General features: G+C 38.3%; 1 protein-coding gene across 1 annotated transcript in view; it reads right to left on the bottom strand.

Moving 5' to 3' along the window:
• The window catches only part of myo3b.L (myosin 3b L homeolog), a 143,202-nt gene extending 132,598 nt beyond the window's left edge, over nucleotides 1-10,604 (bottom strand). Inside the window, exons 1-3 of the mRNA XM_041576285.1 lie at nucleotides 10,537-10,604; nucleotides 7,852-8,035; nucleotides 3,916-4,050 (exon numbers count right to left, since the gene is read on the bottom strand). Coding sequence (XP_041432219.1) covers nucleotides 3,916-4,050; nucleotides 7,852-8,035; nucleotides 10,537-10,604 — 387 coding nt within the window. The remainder of the gene's footprint in view (nucleotides 1-3,915; nucleotides 4,051-7,851; nucleotides 8,036-10,536) is intronic.
• Nucleotides 10,605-19,361: the final 8,757 nt, after the last annotated feature.

Here is a 19,361-nt window from a genome sequence, read left to right as displayed (position 1 = left end):
AGATGCTGTAGGACTAACTGGACTTTGTTCCACTGTTGTCGATACAGAAAAAGCACGATCTGTATATCCATTTAAATGATGCTAAAATTCACTTTTAAAATACCAAAGTGCTGTGTTAAAGGTTGTGCTAAAATCTGTTAACCCTCACATTATGGATAGGCCATACCCAAAGTCAAGTTTAAAAATACAGTGGTGGCATTGTATGTATTTATGCACTGAAGTAGGTGGCTCAAGCTTTGACATCTGGGCTTTTGCCATCAAAGAAAATAAAATGAAGCATATATGCCCAAGAACAGCACAATTCTAAAATATATAGCTTTCCTAATAAAGAGCTAATATGGAGGCTGTCACACGAAATGTGTTATTGTGCAGTTTCGATGCAAACCTTGACATTTTATGGAAACCCTCACTGTTAGGGTTCCCTGTTATTTCTTGGATACATGGAAATTAGCTCAGTATATTATACAGAGTAGACGTCAGAGACGCCCCTGATGGCTATGATTGCGGAACATGACAAGTAAGGGTCACAGAGCATTACAGGCCATCATAAATAATGCTTGTGTATTTCCAGAGCCCTAAAAAGCCTTTAAATTATAGCTGCTCAGAAAGTAAATTGAAGTGACTTTGACAGCAGGGGACATCTTTACAGTACCATGCAGATTTATAATGCTGTCTATGTGTTCTGTTTCAGATTACTACTGAAAGAAAAATATAATACCCAAGTTTTGTGATTTCTAAAATACTGTCTTTAAATCTTACATGCTGTATGCAATAGCATAAGTAGTAAAGGCCTACATCAATATCTTATTAGGGAGTCACCTCACCTTTGGGAACAAGATACTATGGTACAGGTATGGGACCTGTTATCTAGAATGCTCGGGACCTGGGGTTTTCCTGATAATGGATTTTCCGTAATTTGGATCATCATACCTTAAGGGGCCCATTCACTAAGTTCGAGTGAAGGAATAGAAGGAAAAAATCTCGAACTTCGAGTAGTTTTTTGTGCTCCTCGACTATCGAATTGACGTAAATTCGCCTGAGTAGAATGATTCGAATAGATCGAGCGCAAAAACGCTGCGACTATTCGCCCATTCTGGAGTCTACGGGAGATGGACATTCCGTAATTCAGATCTTTCTGGATAACGGGTTTCCGCATAACGCATCCCATACTTATATATTGTATATTCCCTTCTCAAAATCTTTTCCACGATAACAGTGTAAAGCCTGGGTAGTAGTAGAGCTAATACACAAAGGATGATGACAACATTCATATTATAGTATTATATTGCATATTATTTGCATTATAGCTATTTGTCAATAAGCAAAACTACATCTGGAACAAAATGTCTATTTTAATTACTTCAATTACTTTAATTAAATGTACCCTGGGCTTTGCCAGGATGAGATTATACAAAATGAGACAGCAGTGAGTTCTTCTGGAGCGGGGACTTTGAGTGATGAGTGCAAGCATTGAAGCAATAATTGAATACACAAACCAGGGCAATATTTATTTTACTGACTGGTCATCATCACCCCCACTCCTAACCTTTTCCTCCTACTGCTTGCTGAGCTGGGGTGTGAGATTTGATGATCTTAGAGAAGGTCTATCCAACTTGAGGCATGCTGACTGCTACCAGCATGACCAGGATCTCCACAAACCCCTTTTTTTTTACATCATTGTGGAAAATATGGAACAGTATGATCTTCAAGATCATTTTTTACAATGAGGTTCTTCCATGAGCTTCTAATGAGCAAAACCTGTAAGCTAATGTTACAAACAGACACTGTGTTCCTAGAAGGAGGGACAATAGTATCTAATGTATGTTGTGTGCATTATGGAAAGACATTTGCAACAGCTTTGCTTGAGTGAGTGAGAAATATGGGGTTATAACATCAGTTCTGAATTCAACTGCTTTTTGCCATCTGTTTACATGTAATGAGCCATCTCTGATGTGGTATCATCCTATAGTAAGTGGCTGGAGATTAACATCAGCTGAGACAAATGAGCAATTTAGAAGTTGCATGCTATCTAGACTGATGCCTCATATCAATAAGCAATGAGTCGATGAGCAGGAAATGTTGTGTGCTGTTCAAAATGGCACCCAATTCTTCATCCTTAATGTAATGCATATTTATTTTCACTTTGTGTTTGGAATTTATCATACATACAGAAGGGGTTTAGGAAGTTGCCTGTAACATCTATACAGGCCCAATGACACCACTGATCAAGACTTACATCACTTGTTTATTCATCTGGGAGCAGCTGAGCAGCATTTGTTTTCCTACCAAACCAAAAATGCCATGTCTGAAATATAGCCCAGTTTATCAATCAACAACCACTGTGTTCCTGAGCCTTTTCTAATCTTAAAATAATCTTTATTTTGGTTCCTGGGCACCATTGAAATGAGGTACACAGCCCCCACGGAATCAGCAGCACTCTGACCCACAGAACAGCCTATTAATGCGATAATAATTAGTTTATCCAATCAACCAATCAAATCAGTGTATTGAACTGAGTAATCCACAGGATAAAGCTAAGGTTGCCACCTGTTTACTTGCCTGTTACCGGCCTTCAGGTCGAGAGCGGACCGTGACATCACTTATGGGCGAGGCATGACATTATTTGGGGCAGGGCTATGACATATGGGGTGGGGACCCAATTCTCCCCTTCAGGGATGTTTTAATATATGCCATTGGCCGACCAAGACGGAGGGGGGGGGCACCAACAGACCGTTCATCTGCTAGAACTTTTGACTGAAATGGCAACTAACTTTAATATGTTATTTATACAAGACTACACTTTTCACATTTTGTTTTGTTTTCCCATCCTGGACAGTGCTTCTGGAGCCCAATTCTGCATTGGTGAACACAGACCAATTCTTTATTGCCTCCAATACTAAATATTCCATATTACCTGCTTGAGAATTGCACCATCATAAATGTACTGGGGCTGCGCAGGGGGGCACGGAGATCAGTGCAGTGGGAAACATTCAGTGGTGGATATAAAACAATGGTTAGTTTTCTGAAAAATAACTATAGTGGATAAGGTTGGGCAACCATACCACTTTTGATTAGGGTGTCAGTTAAAGTGCAGGGCACTGGGTTTAGTTAACCTTTATGTTCAGACAACAGATATTACAGTCCCTGAAAGAGACAGGGCTTATGGGCAGGGTTTGTGGGATATCTGTTGTAAATGGATAAAGTAAGGGTATGATAAATTCAGTGTTATGTAGGACTTGTATGTAAGTACTTCTGTCTGGTTTTACAGGGTTTAAAGTGGACCTGTCACCCAGACATAAAAATCTGTACAATAAAAGTCCTTTTCAAATTAAACAAGAAATAGAAATTCTTTTTTTTTTTTTTTTTTTTTTTTTTTAATTCAAGCATTCATAGCTGTTGTAAACTCATTTAAAAATCTCAAATACTGCCTGCCCCTCCTCTATGCCTTAGGCATAGAGGTGGGGCAGGCAATTACTTTCACTTTCCATTCAGCACTTCCTAGATGTCACTGCTCTCCACACATTCCCCTGTTCTATTAACCATTTAATTGTGTAACCAGTACATGGGGATGGACTTCAGCCCCCCCATTCTGGTGCACAAACAAGACGCTGAGATGATGCAAGGCTTGTCTTAATAACAGTGTCCACAAAACGGCTCCTGCCTCCTTGCTATAATTATGAATTCCCAGACTGAAGGAAACAAGATTCAAATAATTTTTACAGTGTAATTAAAGTTCATCTTGCTTGACTAACATTATAAAATAGGATTTGGAATATTTTCTTTGGTTGACAGGTCTCCTTTAAGTGGAACCAGAGGGGAAAGGTTTTGCCTGTCTGTTCTAATTTAATATAGACAAATTATGTTTTTTGACTTTGTTTTTTAATAATACTTGCCTGACTATTTGTGACCCCTTACCTCAAGAACCAGCCATAGCTGCCCTCCAACATATTGATCAGCTTTGTAAAACATTCCATAAAACATGACAACATTCGGATGGTTTGGAAGTGACCGCAGTATGTTGTATTCTGCCTCAATTTCTTCATCCAAATCCTGAAAGTACAAAAAAATAATCAGAAATATTTCTAAATTATTTCCCTAAAACATATGAAAGTTTTTTCGTTGTATAAGATATTAGCTCACAGCATAACCATCTCCATGGGCCGACATTTGTCTGAAAATGGCACCAAATGTCACAAATTGCTTTCCATAGTGCAAACACTGAACAAACAATAGGTCACACCAGCAAGATGAATCCAAACTGGCCACATCAATTTTTCCCTAATACTAAGTTCACATATAATGATGGTATATGGGAATAATAATAATATGCTTGGCAGCCTCACTGAGACATCAGGAGTCCAAAGATGAAGGAATGAGGTGGGATGGGGCAGAGAATGGCACAGAACAAGGACAATAAATTACATTATTACACTACAAAAACACAATGCCCGTATGCCTACTTTATAATTTAGCAACAAATTTACTGACACCTGGGATCTAGTGATTCATGACTAATTAATGTCAGTTAGTGATGGGCGAATAAATTCTTCAGGCACGTTTCACCGTCAGCGAATAAATTTGCATAACTGTGGTAAAAAAATGCGGCGCATCACAAAAATTTGGCCACATGTCAGAAAAGCTGTGTCTCACCTCAAAATTATTCAGACGCCCATTGACTTTAATGCATTTGGACAATATAGGCGCGCATGTAAAAATTTCACAGGCGTCAAAATAATTTTGACGGCCATTGAATTCACTGCGTTTCGCAAATTTTCCACGGAAAACTCAGGACAAATTCACCCATCACTAATGGCAGTGAGTGCTGTAGTCATAGCATTGGAGAGCCACATTGCAGCCACCATGACTGCCTAAAACTCCTCTGTCTTGGAAATGCAACAATAGAGCAAATAGGTCTGCTATTTTGATGTGTTGGATTGCTTGAAACCAGTGGGACCTGCAGTACACATAACTTATCACTTGTGCTCTGTGACTGGGCTCCCAGAAACTGTGGCATTCTGTTTGTGGAGCCCAACCACTTCTAATGTGGAAACTTACAGGAAGAAAGAAGAACACAGAAGATGTACAATTTTGTATAAACATATATTCCTATTGTAACATTATAGCTTTAAAAGAAGAAATTAGTACCAAAATTAAAATTACACACAGTCTTGTGTTAAACGTATAACAGTCATATGAAATAACAGCTGCAAATAGACCCCTGATACAAAATACAGAGTCTTGGTAAAATCTAACTAAATCCAGCATCTCTGGCCATAGAGGAGAATGAAATCTGTGTACTTAGTGTAAGTTGGTCAGCATTCATTATTTCAGTTTTCCCTAAAGGACTTGAAGTAAGCATTCCATTTTAACCATATATTGGTAAGTGTTAGTGATATGGTCTGTCATTTTCTCAAAACTTGTACTACTTTTAACTCTAGAGATGACTTCAGAGACAGTGGGACTGTTTAAAATTTCCATCTGGTGGTGATTGTTAACCAAGATGCAGTTGTAATATGGCTGGCTTGTGCTATAACTGAGCAACCTCTCCAGCATGATGGAGAGATATGCGGAGAAAGATTTTGCCAACATGTCAGGTGTGAGATACCATTTCATCATGACTTTATATAGCTTTGCTTTTGCTGTGCACACACCACAATTCTTTAAGCATTATCCCAGTTCTTGGTCCTTTTTAAGACTGATATATTCTCCTCAAGTACCATCCACCTATAAAGCATATACTTATGTTTGGGGAAATGGTCCACAAATAAATCATTTTATGCAACTGAGAGGTCAGGCCCTTGTATGGATGTGAACTGGCACAAATTCTCTCAAATGGAGTCAGAGAGCTTATCATAGGCTTCACCTAATTTGGTAATTATAAAATGTTTGACCTCCTGAAGGTACTCCATGATCTTATTTGTATTCCATTTACATTTATCTCAAAGCTTGACATAATAATAAAGGTTTTTCATCAGTGGGTGAAATCATTTTTTTTAGTCATATTAATTAGAGCCCAGGTCAACTAAAGATACCATTTCAGTCCCAGAGGGAACTCTGGGTCAACAAGAATTGGGGTAAGGGGAGAAGTTGCTCTACATAATTTATACTTCTTACACTGGTTCCAAATGGTTACTAAAAACATTATTAAATTAGTTGAAAGGTGAGATAAAGGAATCTTAATTTTTTGGGCAAGCAGTAAGCTACTAAGATGGTATGATTGTAAAAAAATGCTCAAATTTGTGTAAATTTCATATTTCCTAGACAAAGTTTGCTGTAAATGAGCTGCCTCATAATATTTACCAATATCTGGGGCCGTGAAGGCTCCTTGATGTTTACTTGACAATAAGACCAACCTTTGCATCCGACAATAAATATAGCTGCCTTTGGCAGGTTTTTACTTGATATGGTTCTAATGTAGGAGTGGTTATACAAACCAGATAACTAACAATGACATTAACACTAATTCACTCACAAATGCCAAACACTATTTTAAAATCAGCAGTGTATTTTTACCGATTCATTTAGAGCAAATACAAATCAACAAAGCCATTTATTATTTAGCAGATTAGCCCACGTTTTTACAGCGGGTTTAATGGTGCGTTTCCTTTCATATCCTGAAATTCATTTATTAATACAAAGTATACACGGAGATTACCTTTAAACATTTTGCTTTTTAGCAGATATAAATGTAGCAGAAAATGTAAATGCAATGAATCATTACACTCTGATAATAGTTTCTATTTTTAGGGGGTTTTTTTTACAGTGAAATTAAATGCAAAAAAGTATAACTTCATAGAATTAAGTACAACTAAAGACTATATACAGCAGGATTGCATATCAGTTAGTTTATTAGCCCTTTAACTGTTCTTCAAAGGGAAAATATACCCCCCCCCTTTTCTGACACAAATTTATTCAATTGGCCGTGTGTAGAAAAGGTGTACAAACACTATCTGAATTATCAATAATACATCTATTTATTTACTTTTTTTGCACAGACAGACCTGATTCCATTGATTAAAAGGAAACCATAATATGCTGTCTGTGTGCCTGCTATGACCAGTTCTCTGCCCCCCTTAGGCTCCAGTGCAGTGCAACCCCATATTATAAACTTGCGCCGTGGTGAGAAAAGATGGTTAGACCTTGGATCAGCAGACAACAACTGTACTGTTGAGCCTGGTATGACTTGTGGCATGGCTTTGGTTGGGGCGCATTTAGAACAGTTATATTGAGGGGCTGTGGGATGAGGGCCCCTGTCATGCCATGGTGGATACTCTTCACAGGGTCCCAAAATGTCTGTGGGCAAATACTACATTAGATATGTGAAGAAGAAACACAGGAGAAAGGTAAGTTCGTTTTGAAACATTTAAAAAACTACTGAAAATATTTTTTTAGTCAGGAGGGGCACTAGAATGTTCTCATTTACAAAAGCAGTGCAAGTTTTTCCTGCAGAATTTCAATGTAATTGTGTGAACATGTTAAGTAACTGTTAACATTTTAACAACTACCATTTAAGATTGTTTACCATTTTTAAGCTGGACGTAACATAGGTGCTGAATAGATGTAATGCTTACAGCATTTTGCTAGTCTGAAATGCCCCATCCAATAATCATACTTGTTATAACATAACTGCGTCTTTATGTCCTTACAATTTCTAACATCATTTCAATAGCGTAATGCACAATGTCCAAAAAATGGTTTCTGTGTAGTGGGCATTTAGTTGTAAGACTATTTGTAAGTTTTCAACTTGAAGGGTACCTATCATGCACTTTGGTAGGGAAGTATAATTGTCTGTTTGTTTTCCTAAAATGTCAGTGTTACTGTAGTAATAATTCGACTGCCATTCCTACTTACACTGACTGGATCCAAGATCTTCACTGCTGCCAGGCTGCCATCTTTCTTGTTGCTGACTTTGTAAACTTTGCCATATGTACCTTTGCCAATGGTGTCAATTATGTCCCATGTATCCGAAGGGTCTGCCAAGGACTCAAGGCCAATCATATTCGGATTATAAAGGAAAAACCCAAAGAAAGACTTCCTAAAAACAGAGAAAATAGCATTTTGTTAGGCTTGTGCTTACTGCTGATTTTAGGTCTGATTTAAAATGAATTGAAAATTACCTCAATTATCAGAATCCTATCATTAGCAAGTAGGCATGGTTATTGGAAGATTGTGGGTATGGCCTGGGACAACTTGGATGTTGCATGGTAAAAATGTTTTCTGCAATGTTGACAGGTATCCCAGTGCATGCTCCTCTAGGGAAACTAGGGGTAGGCAGAGTAGGCACATGCCTAGGGTGCTACTAAGGGGGGAGGGGACACAATTTAAAAAAACAATTAGGGGTACCTTCTACTCCCGCTGCCCTAAGTTCTCATTGGCTGATATTTCCTGGTGTAATTAGAGCAGCATGGGTGTGAGGGGTGAGGGGATACTGGGATAGTGAGCACTAGCGAGTGGAGGCAAGAGGCACTTGCTTTGGGCGCTAGTACCTCTTGGCCCAGCCCTGTTGCCATATTTTTATTTGCGTAACACTGAAATATTTGAAGTGTTAGAAATAGTTCTTTATAGTTGTGCATATACCGTATATACTCGAGTATAAGCCGAGTTTTTCAGCACCAAAAATGTGCTGAAAAACTGTACCTCGGCTTATACTCGAGTCAGTACGCAAAACCGAAAGGCTGCGCTTCAGGAGAACAAATGGTGTGTGAATGGAGCTGTGACGTGACATACAGGGGCAGCAGTAATTACCGTAGGCATGGTACACAGCTCCTAACACAATATGGAGGCTTTAAATGAGACGGAAAGGCTGGAGACACTTGGGGGTGCCAAACGTTAGGCACCCCTAAGTGATTGTAGCGATTTACTATAGGAGTGAGCAGCACGGAGAAAGTTACCGGTACTTCCGTCTTCACGCAGCTGCGCATGCGCATTAGAACGAAAAGCCGAACTTTAACTGTAAAGTCGGCTTTTTTGTTCAAATGCGCATGCGCCAGTACAGGGAAATGCGCAGCTGCGCGAAGACAGAAGTACCGTAGCTTTCTCCGTGGTGCTCACTCCTATAGGTCCTGGGGTTTTGGTAAGTCGCTACAATCACTTGGGGGTGCCTAACGTTTGGCACCCCCAAGTGTCTCCAGCCATTCCTTCTCATTTAAAGCCTCCATTTTGTGTTAGGAGCTGTGTACCATGCCTACGGTAATGACTGCTGCCCCTGTATGTCGCTACAATCACTTGGGGATGCCTAACGTTTGGCACCCCCAAGTGTTTCCAGCCTTTCTTTCTTGAAAGCCTCCATTTTTTGTTAGGAGCCATGTACCATGCCTAATTACTGCTGCCCCTGTATGGCACACACTATCTCTTCACTGATGGATATACATAGCTAGACTGAGGCACCATAAATATGTGTTATGTGTGTGTACAAGAGACTTCAACCCATTCTCCATTGCTGACAAACTGCCTTGGCTTAGACTTGTGAAATGTACCAGTTTTCTTTAACCCACTCACCCTCGGCTTATACTCGAGTCAATACATTTTCCCAGTTTTCGTAGGTAAAATTAGGTACCTCGGCTTATACTCGGGTCGGCTTATACTCGAGTATATACGGTAGTTAGTGTAGGCAGTGCTTTTGTATACACTCGTGTTACCAGTGTCTCTTATAGCATTTTCATACATGTAGGTTCTTTCCTGTTGACTAAATATGTCCAAATATCTAAAGGAATGTTTCTTAATACATGTTAATTATATATGCATAAAGCAAACAAATCAAATATTTACCTGCAAATATTAATTATTTCCTTGTGAATTGTAGACTGACAATCTTGACCAATATACATGCACTACTGATATCGGTAAGTTCAGAATTTGGGATGGTTTTAAAATTTAATCTGACAGGGCACCAGTTTGCCAGTGAATGGTACATCAGCAGATAAAGAAGTGAATAAGAGCTGTGACTTCTCTTAACTTTCTGCTCTTCTATTCATTTCTTTCAGATCATTTTTGATCTTTGCACAAACAATCGAAACAACAGAAAGGGCCATAGAATGTAAGGGTTCCCTTGTATACTCTTTGTCCATCAGTCTGTTGGTGTGAGAGCTTTACATTAATTATGTATGATCGAGAGTTCTAAACTGAGTACTATGTTTGGACTTAATTGTATCCAGCAATATTACTATATCACACAAAGGGCCAGCAAAATATTGTCATGTTTATGAAGGAGTATAGGCCTCGCTATAAATAAGCAATACAGTTCCCAAATAATTATTATATATACCTGTATGTAACTGCAAGTGTTGTTTTCTATAAATAAGTCTGATATCATAATAAATTGTGGAAATGTTACTTTAAATAGTACAGTTTTCCATATGCAGATTTTTGTACAAGAGTCTCTAAAAGTATAAAGCTCACAGTTAGCCATTAAAGGCATCACCTCTACACCTGTTTTTCCTTTCGTTACAAAAGCAATTTTCTCCCATAAGTCAGTGAAAATAAGTGATAACACATCATGTACCCTTTAAAGTGCTTGCCCGTTGTCTGAGGCCATACTTTTGTGGAAATGCTCTCATGTCCAATGAGGGCAACAAATCAAAGTGACTATCAAACTGTAGCATCATCTTCTAGAGATCAATACCTTAAAACACTCCTCACACCTTATATTCACAGTAATTTTACAAGCCCCGTAAGACTTGTGAAGGTGTCAGACCATCAGCACCTCTCAAAATGCTTCCAGCCTCATCCTATTATAAAACAAATTGCCCTGACAGTTAAGGTAGTTAAGAAGAAAAGAATTAACTTACATTAGTGGTGGGATGCTTGGCTTCTCTCTTTACTTCTAAATGGATTTCTTTCCAATAATAGGAAGAACTCTTAGCTTCTTGGCACTGGGAAATGTTTTTCATTTATTGATCCTTTTCTACTGAGACAGCATAGTATCTCTCATACTGATAGACCGCAGCCTGGCAGTGGACGGGATAACATGTGTTACCTCGAACTGGATGTCATTGGAGAGTCTACTTTTGTAATCTCTTCAATCCATGACAGCCCCACTACATTATTACTCGGACAGATTAATGTCAAGCTAATTGGTTGTGAGTCTGATCTTTTTTTCTGAACAATCTTTTTTACACTAAGAGCAGAGTTAAGATGGCTTTCATTATCTGATTTGCCAACCAAACACTATTTTATCATTATGCAAGAAAATGGAAGTTAAAAACCGAGTAAATGTAACTTAAAGGAGAAGGAAAGGTTAAAATTAAGTAAGCCTTATCAGAAAGGTCCATCTAAATATACCAGTAAACCCCCAAAGTAATGCTGCTCTGAGTCCCCTGTCAAAAGAAACACTGCATTTATTTCCTTCTATTGTGTACTCATGGGCTTCTGTATCAGACTTCCTGCCTTCAGCTTAAACCTCATTGCCCTGGGCAAGAGCATGCTCAGTTTGCTCCTCTTCCCCACCCCCCTCCCTTTTCTACTGTAATCTGAGCCCAGAGCAGGGAGAGACTCAGGCAGGAAGTGATGTCACACCATGTTGATACTGCAGCTCCTATCCTAAACAAACAGAGAGTTTCTAGAGCTTTTTACTCAGGTATGGTAAAACATTCTGCAGAATAAATATAGCATTCTAGCTTGCACTATTGCAGCTAATCTATTGGCAATAAAATGCCTCCATAGCTTTCCATCTCCTTTAATAATAGAGACACAAGATTGGATCTCCTGGTTTCATTTTCTGGCATACATTATATTTATCTACATAATTACATGGATTTCGATGAAAGGCTGCTGCCATACTGTTTTCGTTTTTTTGCAGAGCAACCTGTCAAATCACACAAAAGACCGTAATCAAATAGAAGGCCTTCAAAAATAACAAAAAAGTAATAATGAATGCTATAATACTCTTGAATAAATATGGTAAGTTATTTTTAGGTGACCTCTTAAATTACAAGCATAGACCTCAGTCAAACAGTGAATGCCAATGGCAAAAGCTGGTAGTATGCTTTTGAACCAGGCACCACAGAGGGATGTAATTCAACCTGAGTCAAACGAACCTCTGTGCAGCAAACACTGGAACTTGTTAGCCCCAGCACTCAACATCAACATCACTGGATATACATTTTTGGTGACACCAAATGCATCCTGGAACTGCCAGACAACACATGCATGCAAACATTCTTATGTGTTCTTTTCTATGGGAAAAATATCTGTTTACTTTAACCTTGAGGGTGTCTCTGAATTAGCAGGTTTACAGGGATAGTTTGCCATGAAGTGAGGTGAGAATAAATAAAGCTAGTCATACCATTAACTTCTCACGTAGCATGTAACCAATGTAACTGAAGAGGTGACTTCACTCCCAATATTATTGTTAATTACTTGGAACTTTTAACTACACTGCCCATACCATTCACAGGCTGATAACAAAGTCAACAACTTACTGACCTGTGCATAGATGAAAACCAGTCAGGCATCTTTCAGGCAGGTTAGAAAATGGTTAGGCTTTGATTGGGTCCTGTCCCAAGAGATATGTATAGACCCCCATTATAAACCAGTCCTTGACCTGGGGGCCAAATAATTGGATACACTTGATTTGACGCAGCACATGGGTGGTGAGAAGTTTGGATATTTTAATAAGGGAGAACACAGCAGCAACCCTCTCTCTGCAGCAGGGGGACAGGTAATCAATGTAGGGGTAAAGGTAGACAGGCGCTGGTGCTTCAGAAGCCAGAATGGCCCTGTTGTGTTCTCACACCCTGTAGTTATGCTCCTACCTGACTTCACCCACAGCCCTCTGTGGTTTCTATGAAGCTATATTGTTGCATTTCCAAATTTAAAAAAAGAGAGCATGAGGGATGTCTTCTGGCACTGAAAAAAAGTTCTGTAACATTTCAGTATTTTATCACTGAGTTGTGAAAAGCATTTAGTCTAATAATGAGACAGGAAACATGGAAAGATGTCTACTATCTGACTTTAGCTTCACAGCTCTGCTTTGTAGCATTAGATATACAAGACTGATTTTCTTTGATGAATTATACATGTCCTTGGGTGATCAGAAACAAAATCTACTATTATTTATTCATAGTGTTAGTACTGTAAACAGGCAGCGGCAAAGTCACAAATGTAGATATATATTATATATATATATATATATATGGAACAGGAAGGGTCTTGTCAAACTAGACACTGGCACTTCTCATACTTTTAATTAAATGTGGCCTAGCCCTTTATGTTGTTCTATATCATGGTTTTTTATTTATTATAGCAATCATTATCAGTTCTGACAAAGCATTTTTGGGGGGAGCAATGGTAGGTTGTGCAGTTAATTGTAATACAAAGTAACATAGTAAGTTAGGTTGAAAAAAGACACACGCCCATCAAGTTCAACCGTTTTACTTTTATTAACCTGCCTAACTGCCAGTTGATCCAGATAATATAAATAATAAATGTATGTAATATAAACATAATTAACACATGGCCCTAGCGCACCTAGAACACCTGGGATCAAATCCATTTTCTAACTAGTCCTCATTCATAGGGTCCCTGTTTTATATTTTTCAATGGCTGGGGGACAGAATTTATAATTTAATTTCCTTGTCATTGTCTAGGCTTATATCTATGGTAAAAGCCAAGGAAGTATGTATAATTTGCTGTACCCAAAATAACAGTCTCTAATATTAACTTCTAAATTACCTTTTATTATGGATAAACACTGCCTTAGGACTCCTAATGTAGCATAGTTACACCCTTTTGGACTTTCCTGGAAAGGCAAAATAATTAATTTCCTATGATACGTGGGTTGACCCTAGAACTTGTGGGTCAGTGGGTTCGGGTTGAAATGTGGGCTACAATTGCAAATGCAGGTCAGACTGGGGAAATACACTCCTGCTACTCTACTGCTACTCTACTGCTTCTGAAAATTCCCTGTATGGAACCAGGGACATGTGCAGATGTAGTGTACGGAGTGGTTAAGGTTTCATGGGTAATGGTCAGGTGCAGGACAGGTTTTTCCAGACCTGCACATTACTAATTCCCTACACACAGGCCCAGAAATCTAGTATATCTTAAATGAGCTGTATACCACCCTTTTTCAACATATATTCACTGACAGGGTTTGTGCCTAACTTACTTTTCATCTATTATTATAATAAAATATGTATACATATTTGTTGAACACTAAACTGTTAAACTTTAAAGTAAAGACACATTCTAGTCCAGTGATCCCCAACCAGTATCTCTTGAGCAACATGTTGCTCTCCAACCCCTTGGATGTTGCTCCCAGTGGCCTCAAAGCAGGTGATTATTTTTGAATTCCAGGCTTGGAGACAAGTTTTGGTTGTATAAGAAACAGATGTACTGCCAAACAGAGCCTCAATATAGGTTGACAATCCACATAGGGGCTACCAAATGACCCATTACAGCACTTATTTGGCACCCTAAGAACATTTTTCATGCATGTGTTGCTCCCCAACTCCTTTTACTTCTGAATGTTGCTCACAGGTTCAAAAGGTTGGGGATCCCTGTTCTAGTCCCTGACATTTTTGAGCACAGTGTACACACTTCAGTAGTCCATTGTTATTAACAAACCCCTTCCTACCTCCAGCTGCAACTCGGAAAGATTATTCAGCTCGGGCGACAATTGGTACGATACGAATTGATGTTTGATTTTGTTGTAACGTTTTGCCACTTCGTTTTTTTTCAAGAAAAATGATTGATAAATGAGTTCAAATCATGGAAGGGAGTTTGGTTGGATTTGATCAACTCAAGTTTTAGTAAACGTGCCCCCAAGTGTCTTACATTGCAAAAGGCTCTTTTTGGCCCGTGCCACACAGGGCAGAAAACTGCAGCGGTCAATGTCCCTAATCATCTTACTGTTTGTAATGTTTAATGAACTGACAAATGGACCTTCATGCAAAAATGCTCACTTTCAGTTGGGATGTGAGATATTTTATTTAGTAATTTCAAATTACCAGCCACAAAGTTCTGGATGTTCAATTGTGATGGTAAATAAATTAGAAAACTAGCATAAAATAAAAGGTGGAATATCCCTTGATCTACCTGCAATCATTTCTGACTACTTCACTTGAGGGAAGTGAGTTTCTGTTTCTTTGCATTATATGTTCAAAGAGGCAGTTCTGCTATGATTTATGTCTGAAATTCTAGCTTTTGCTATACCAGAATTTTCAGACCACAAGCTCCTATATGAAACCCATTGTTTATATCATTGCATAATTTGGCCATTTAATTTGCCCTTGTGTTATTTATTTGTTACCATCATTTTGCTTCATACACTGAAGTAATTAAAAGTCTCATGCTTATACTGGGTCCCATTCTAAAATGAAATTGTGCCTTAAAAGAAGGCAATGATTAAAATAAGAAAGTTTGGCAAGACAAAGAAAACATGCCCATTTCAGCATTAAAATATACAGTTTATGCTTTTTAAGTAACAGAAAACACTAATTAAAATACCATTAATTTAATTAGTTTAATATTTCTTTCAAATAGGGAAATTGGGGGGGGGATAACAGTGTCTCCACAATTGTATCCAGTCAATGGGCAATGATGTAATTTATTTAGTTATACCATGTGACATTTAACTCTTTACTCCTTATAGATCATGATCTGACAACAACAATGGAATTTACATTTCTAGGTTATTCTTTAATCTGTTCTGTGCATTTACTGTAACATATAGTTTATCAAGATCAAATGAACCCCACAGGAAAAAGGTTAAACAATGATGGCACATGTATAGTCAGATGTGTTACTATCTAGCTAAGGTTGCTTATATGTTTACACATTTATACAAAAAAGTCCTGCCAGTGGTCAGACCCTCTTTTTTTAACTACATATGGACAGCAAGATGTAATGAGCAAGCATAATAAGTGGGCACCCTTTGACAATTAGAATGCCACCAAACATGTTAATAATTTATAATATCTTCCACAACATTGCATAATTACATGTGTAACACGAGTATGCAGTTTGCTGCAAGTGTTACCTACAATAACAAATGCAGCAAGAAAATCACCAATTCCATATTATTAAACTTTTTTTGATATTGGTCCAATATGGATTCAACACTCGTGTCTATTTTAATGCTCCAGTCATCCTCTCTGGTTAATATAACACGGGGAGTCATTACCTGCCCCTCCTAACCTTTCACTGAACTGGATTGTGCTCTCAAATTATGGGTTATTATCCAACAAATTTCCTGGATGAAGATGTGAAATTCTATCTTATTCATCAAGATACAATAGCTTTCTAGCTCATAGGATATCTTTCCTCCCCATGCCCTTGGCACTGTTCTGCAAGAATGACGGTGAATAGCACTATTGGACACACTTCCACATCAGAAACAGAACATATATCTTTAAATGGGTGAAGCTACCATAATTTAACACTGTGCCAGTAGCACCTGCATAATACTGCAGAGCCCCCTGTTCTGTTCTCATAGAAGAGAACAGATTCAAAGTAAAAAGAAAAATAAATTGTACCTTCACAAACCACCTCCACCTTCTTGGTCTCTTTAATCTTGAATTTTCAGGCTAGGAACAAAGTCTGCACCACTAATCTTGTTAATATATCCCTGGACACGAGGTTTTCTGTGCACAACAGATGCAGACACAGCATACAACCTTCATGGTAACAGAATATACTTGTGGCCAATGAAATATTCATTCCCTTTATTCATCAAGCTTTAGTAGTATATCATACTCTTTCCCAAAACAATAAAGTCTAACAAAGCAGCTGGCCAAGGCTTTAGATGTTTTAAAAACCAGCAAAGTTTAAAAGAAGAGTATTTATTAGGGATGCACCGAATCCACTATTTTGGATTCGGTCGAACCCCCGAATCCATCGCAAAAGATTTGGCCGAATACAGAACTGAATCCGAATCCTAATTTGCATACGCATATGCAAATTAGGGGTAGGAAGGGGAAAACATTTTTTACTTCCTTGTTGTGTGACAAAAAGTCATGCAATTTCCCACCCCGTCCCTAATTTGCATATGCAGATTAGGATTCGGATTCGGTTCGGCCGGGAAGAAGGATTCGGCCGAATCCGAATCCTGCCTGAATCCCGAACCGAAGCCTGGATTCAGTGCATCCCTAGTATTTATGTTCTGCAGTACTGCACAATATAGGGGTGTATACAACAAGTGTACAAATAACATACAAATACTAACTGATACAGAAGGCAGAGGGCTCTTAAGGAGGCATACATACAATATTTGCATAACTGCCACAGGAATACCTTTTAACATCCTGTATTTTTAAGTTTTTGTGTGGAAACAATGACTATTAATTGGTTAAGATGGTGCAAATACCTTATAACTTTAAAAGGTTTGCCCAGTGACCCACTTAACCAAAATATGTCAGATACTAAGAACACATCAATCCACAAATATCTTTCCACTACAATTCCATTCAAGATTTTTCAAACCGTAGGATTCCAGATATCAAGATAAATATAAATATTCAGCATAACAACGTTACAGATAAAGTCTCAATAAAGTTTTCTGGTTCATGTTGAATTTACAAGTTTAAATATTGATTTTAATGAAATGTACCTTTTTTCATTAAAATGCCTTAGTTTGAATCATGAGCAGGGTAAGAGGGACTGGGCAGGTGATCATTGTTGCTAATAGCAACCACTCCTAATGGTTTATATTCTCTGCTACAAGGAAACAACATCCCCCACAATGCATTGTGCCCTGCTAAGCTTTTATAATTTAAGCTCTCGCGTACGATAGAAAATCTGCTCCATTTTGACTCCCTGCAGTCTGATCTTTCAAGTGTCAAGGAGAGTAGAACACATATCATGGAAAAACTGCAATTATATTTAACCCTCGCCTCCCCACACACAGGCTAACCCTATTCCCACACAAACAGCTCACACTGCTCAAAAGGGGTTAGTGGATGGAGGGTCCTATGTGAATAAATAGGCCTATCAGTATATTTGCACAAGAGCTGTGTGTGGAGAATGGCTCTGGAAAGTGGTTTTTACAAAGTTAGGTCAATGATGTGGCACCCCATGTGGAAAAACAATTATGAATGAGGGTTTGCTCAATGGATTGAGGACCCCCATGAGGAGAAAAAGAATCTGCTGGCAGGTTTGCAAAAATTTTCATAGAGGGTCCCTTATAGAGAAACAATATGAATTGGGCTTTTCACTGTCTGTGGAGAATAACTCCAGAAGAGGGTTTGCACAAATATTTGTCAGGGAATAGATAGCCACATGCTTAAAGGACCAATAACATCAAAAATGTTTTTTTAAAAAATTCGTTAGTATACATAGAAAACTAAAGCACCATGACAAATTAAACTTTAAAATTGCAAAGCCTTTATTAAGAAATAACTTATCGAAACTCCGCTTCTGCGCTTCTTCAGAAAAGGCGACATGGCGACGATCCATTGTGTGGCTCTAAATTTCTCCTCATCACTTTCTGAAGAGGCGCGCAAGCGGAGTTTCGGGAAGTTATTTCTTAATAAAGACTTTGCAATTTTAAACTTTAATTTGCCTTGGTGTTTTTTTTTTCGATGTATACTAATGAGTTTTTTTTATGTTACTGGTCCTTTAATGCTGCCAGGATGTACATTTCTCCTTCTGGCTCCTCCTTTTCCTTGTGCTGCTGAACAGAGACACACTAATCAGGTGAGAGGAGGGGCACAGACCCAGGGGATCAGTTAAGTGATTATAATTACTGGGCGGTGCCTAACCTTTGGCAACCCCCATTTATATTTCCTTAAAGGGGTTGTTCACCTTTAAGTTAACTTTTAGTATGATGTAGAGAACAATAATCTAAGACAATTTGCAATTAGTTTTAATTTTTTTATTATTTGTAGTTTTTGAGATATGTCTTTTTTATTCAGCAGCTTCAGGTTGCACTTTCAGAAATCTGGTTGCTAGGGTCCAAGTTACACTAGCAACCATGCACTGATTTGAATAAGAGACTGGAAAATGGATAGGAGAGGGCCTGAATAAAAAGATGAGTAATAAAAAGTAGCAATAACAATACATTTGTAGCTTTATGGGGGTTTTGACGGGGTCCATGATCCCGATTTGATAGCTAGAAAGAGTCAGCGGAAGAAGGAAAATAATTCAAAAACCATAAATAAAAAATAAAAAAAATGAATGTCAATTGAAAAGTTGCTTAGAAATGGACATTCTATAGCATACTAAAAGTTAACCGAAAGGTGAACCACCCCTTTAAATAAACCATAATATAAAGTGCACAACCTTTTCTGTCACTAGAACCATCATTCTGTACATAGAGCTATTTTTACAGGCAATTAGCCACGGAAGAAGAAGACAATCACTTTGTGGAGCATGTTTAGACGTACCCCAGGACGGTGCAGTTTTCAGCTAGCAGAAGCACCTGC

This window comes from Xenopus laevis, chromosome 9_10L, assembly GCF_017654675.1.
Source record: "Xenopus laevis strain J_2021 chromosome 9_10L, Xenopus_laevis_v10.1, whole genome shotgun sequence".
NCBI classification, from domain to species: Eukaryota; Metazoa; Chordata; class Amphibia; order Anura; family Pipidae; genus Xenopus; species Xenopus laevis.
The sequence above is the reverse complement of the archived record's forward strand: the minus strand, read 5'-3'. Positions and strand labels throughout refer to the sequence as shown.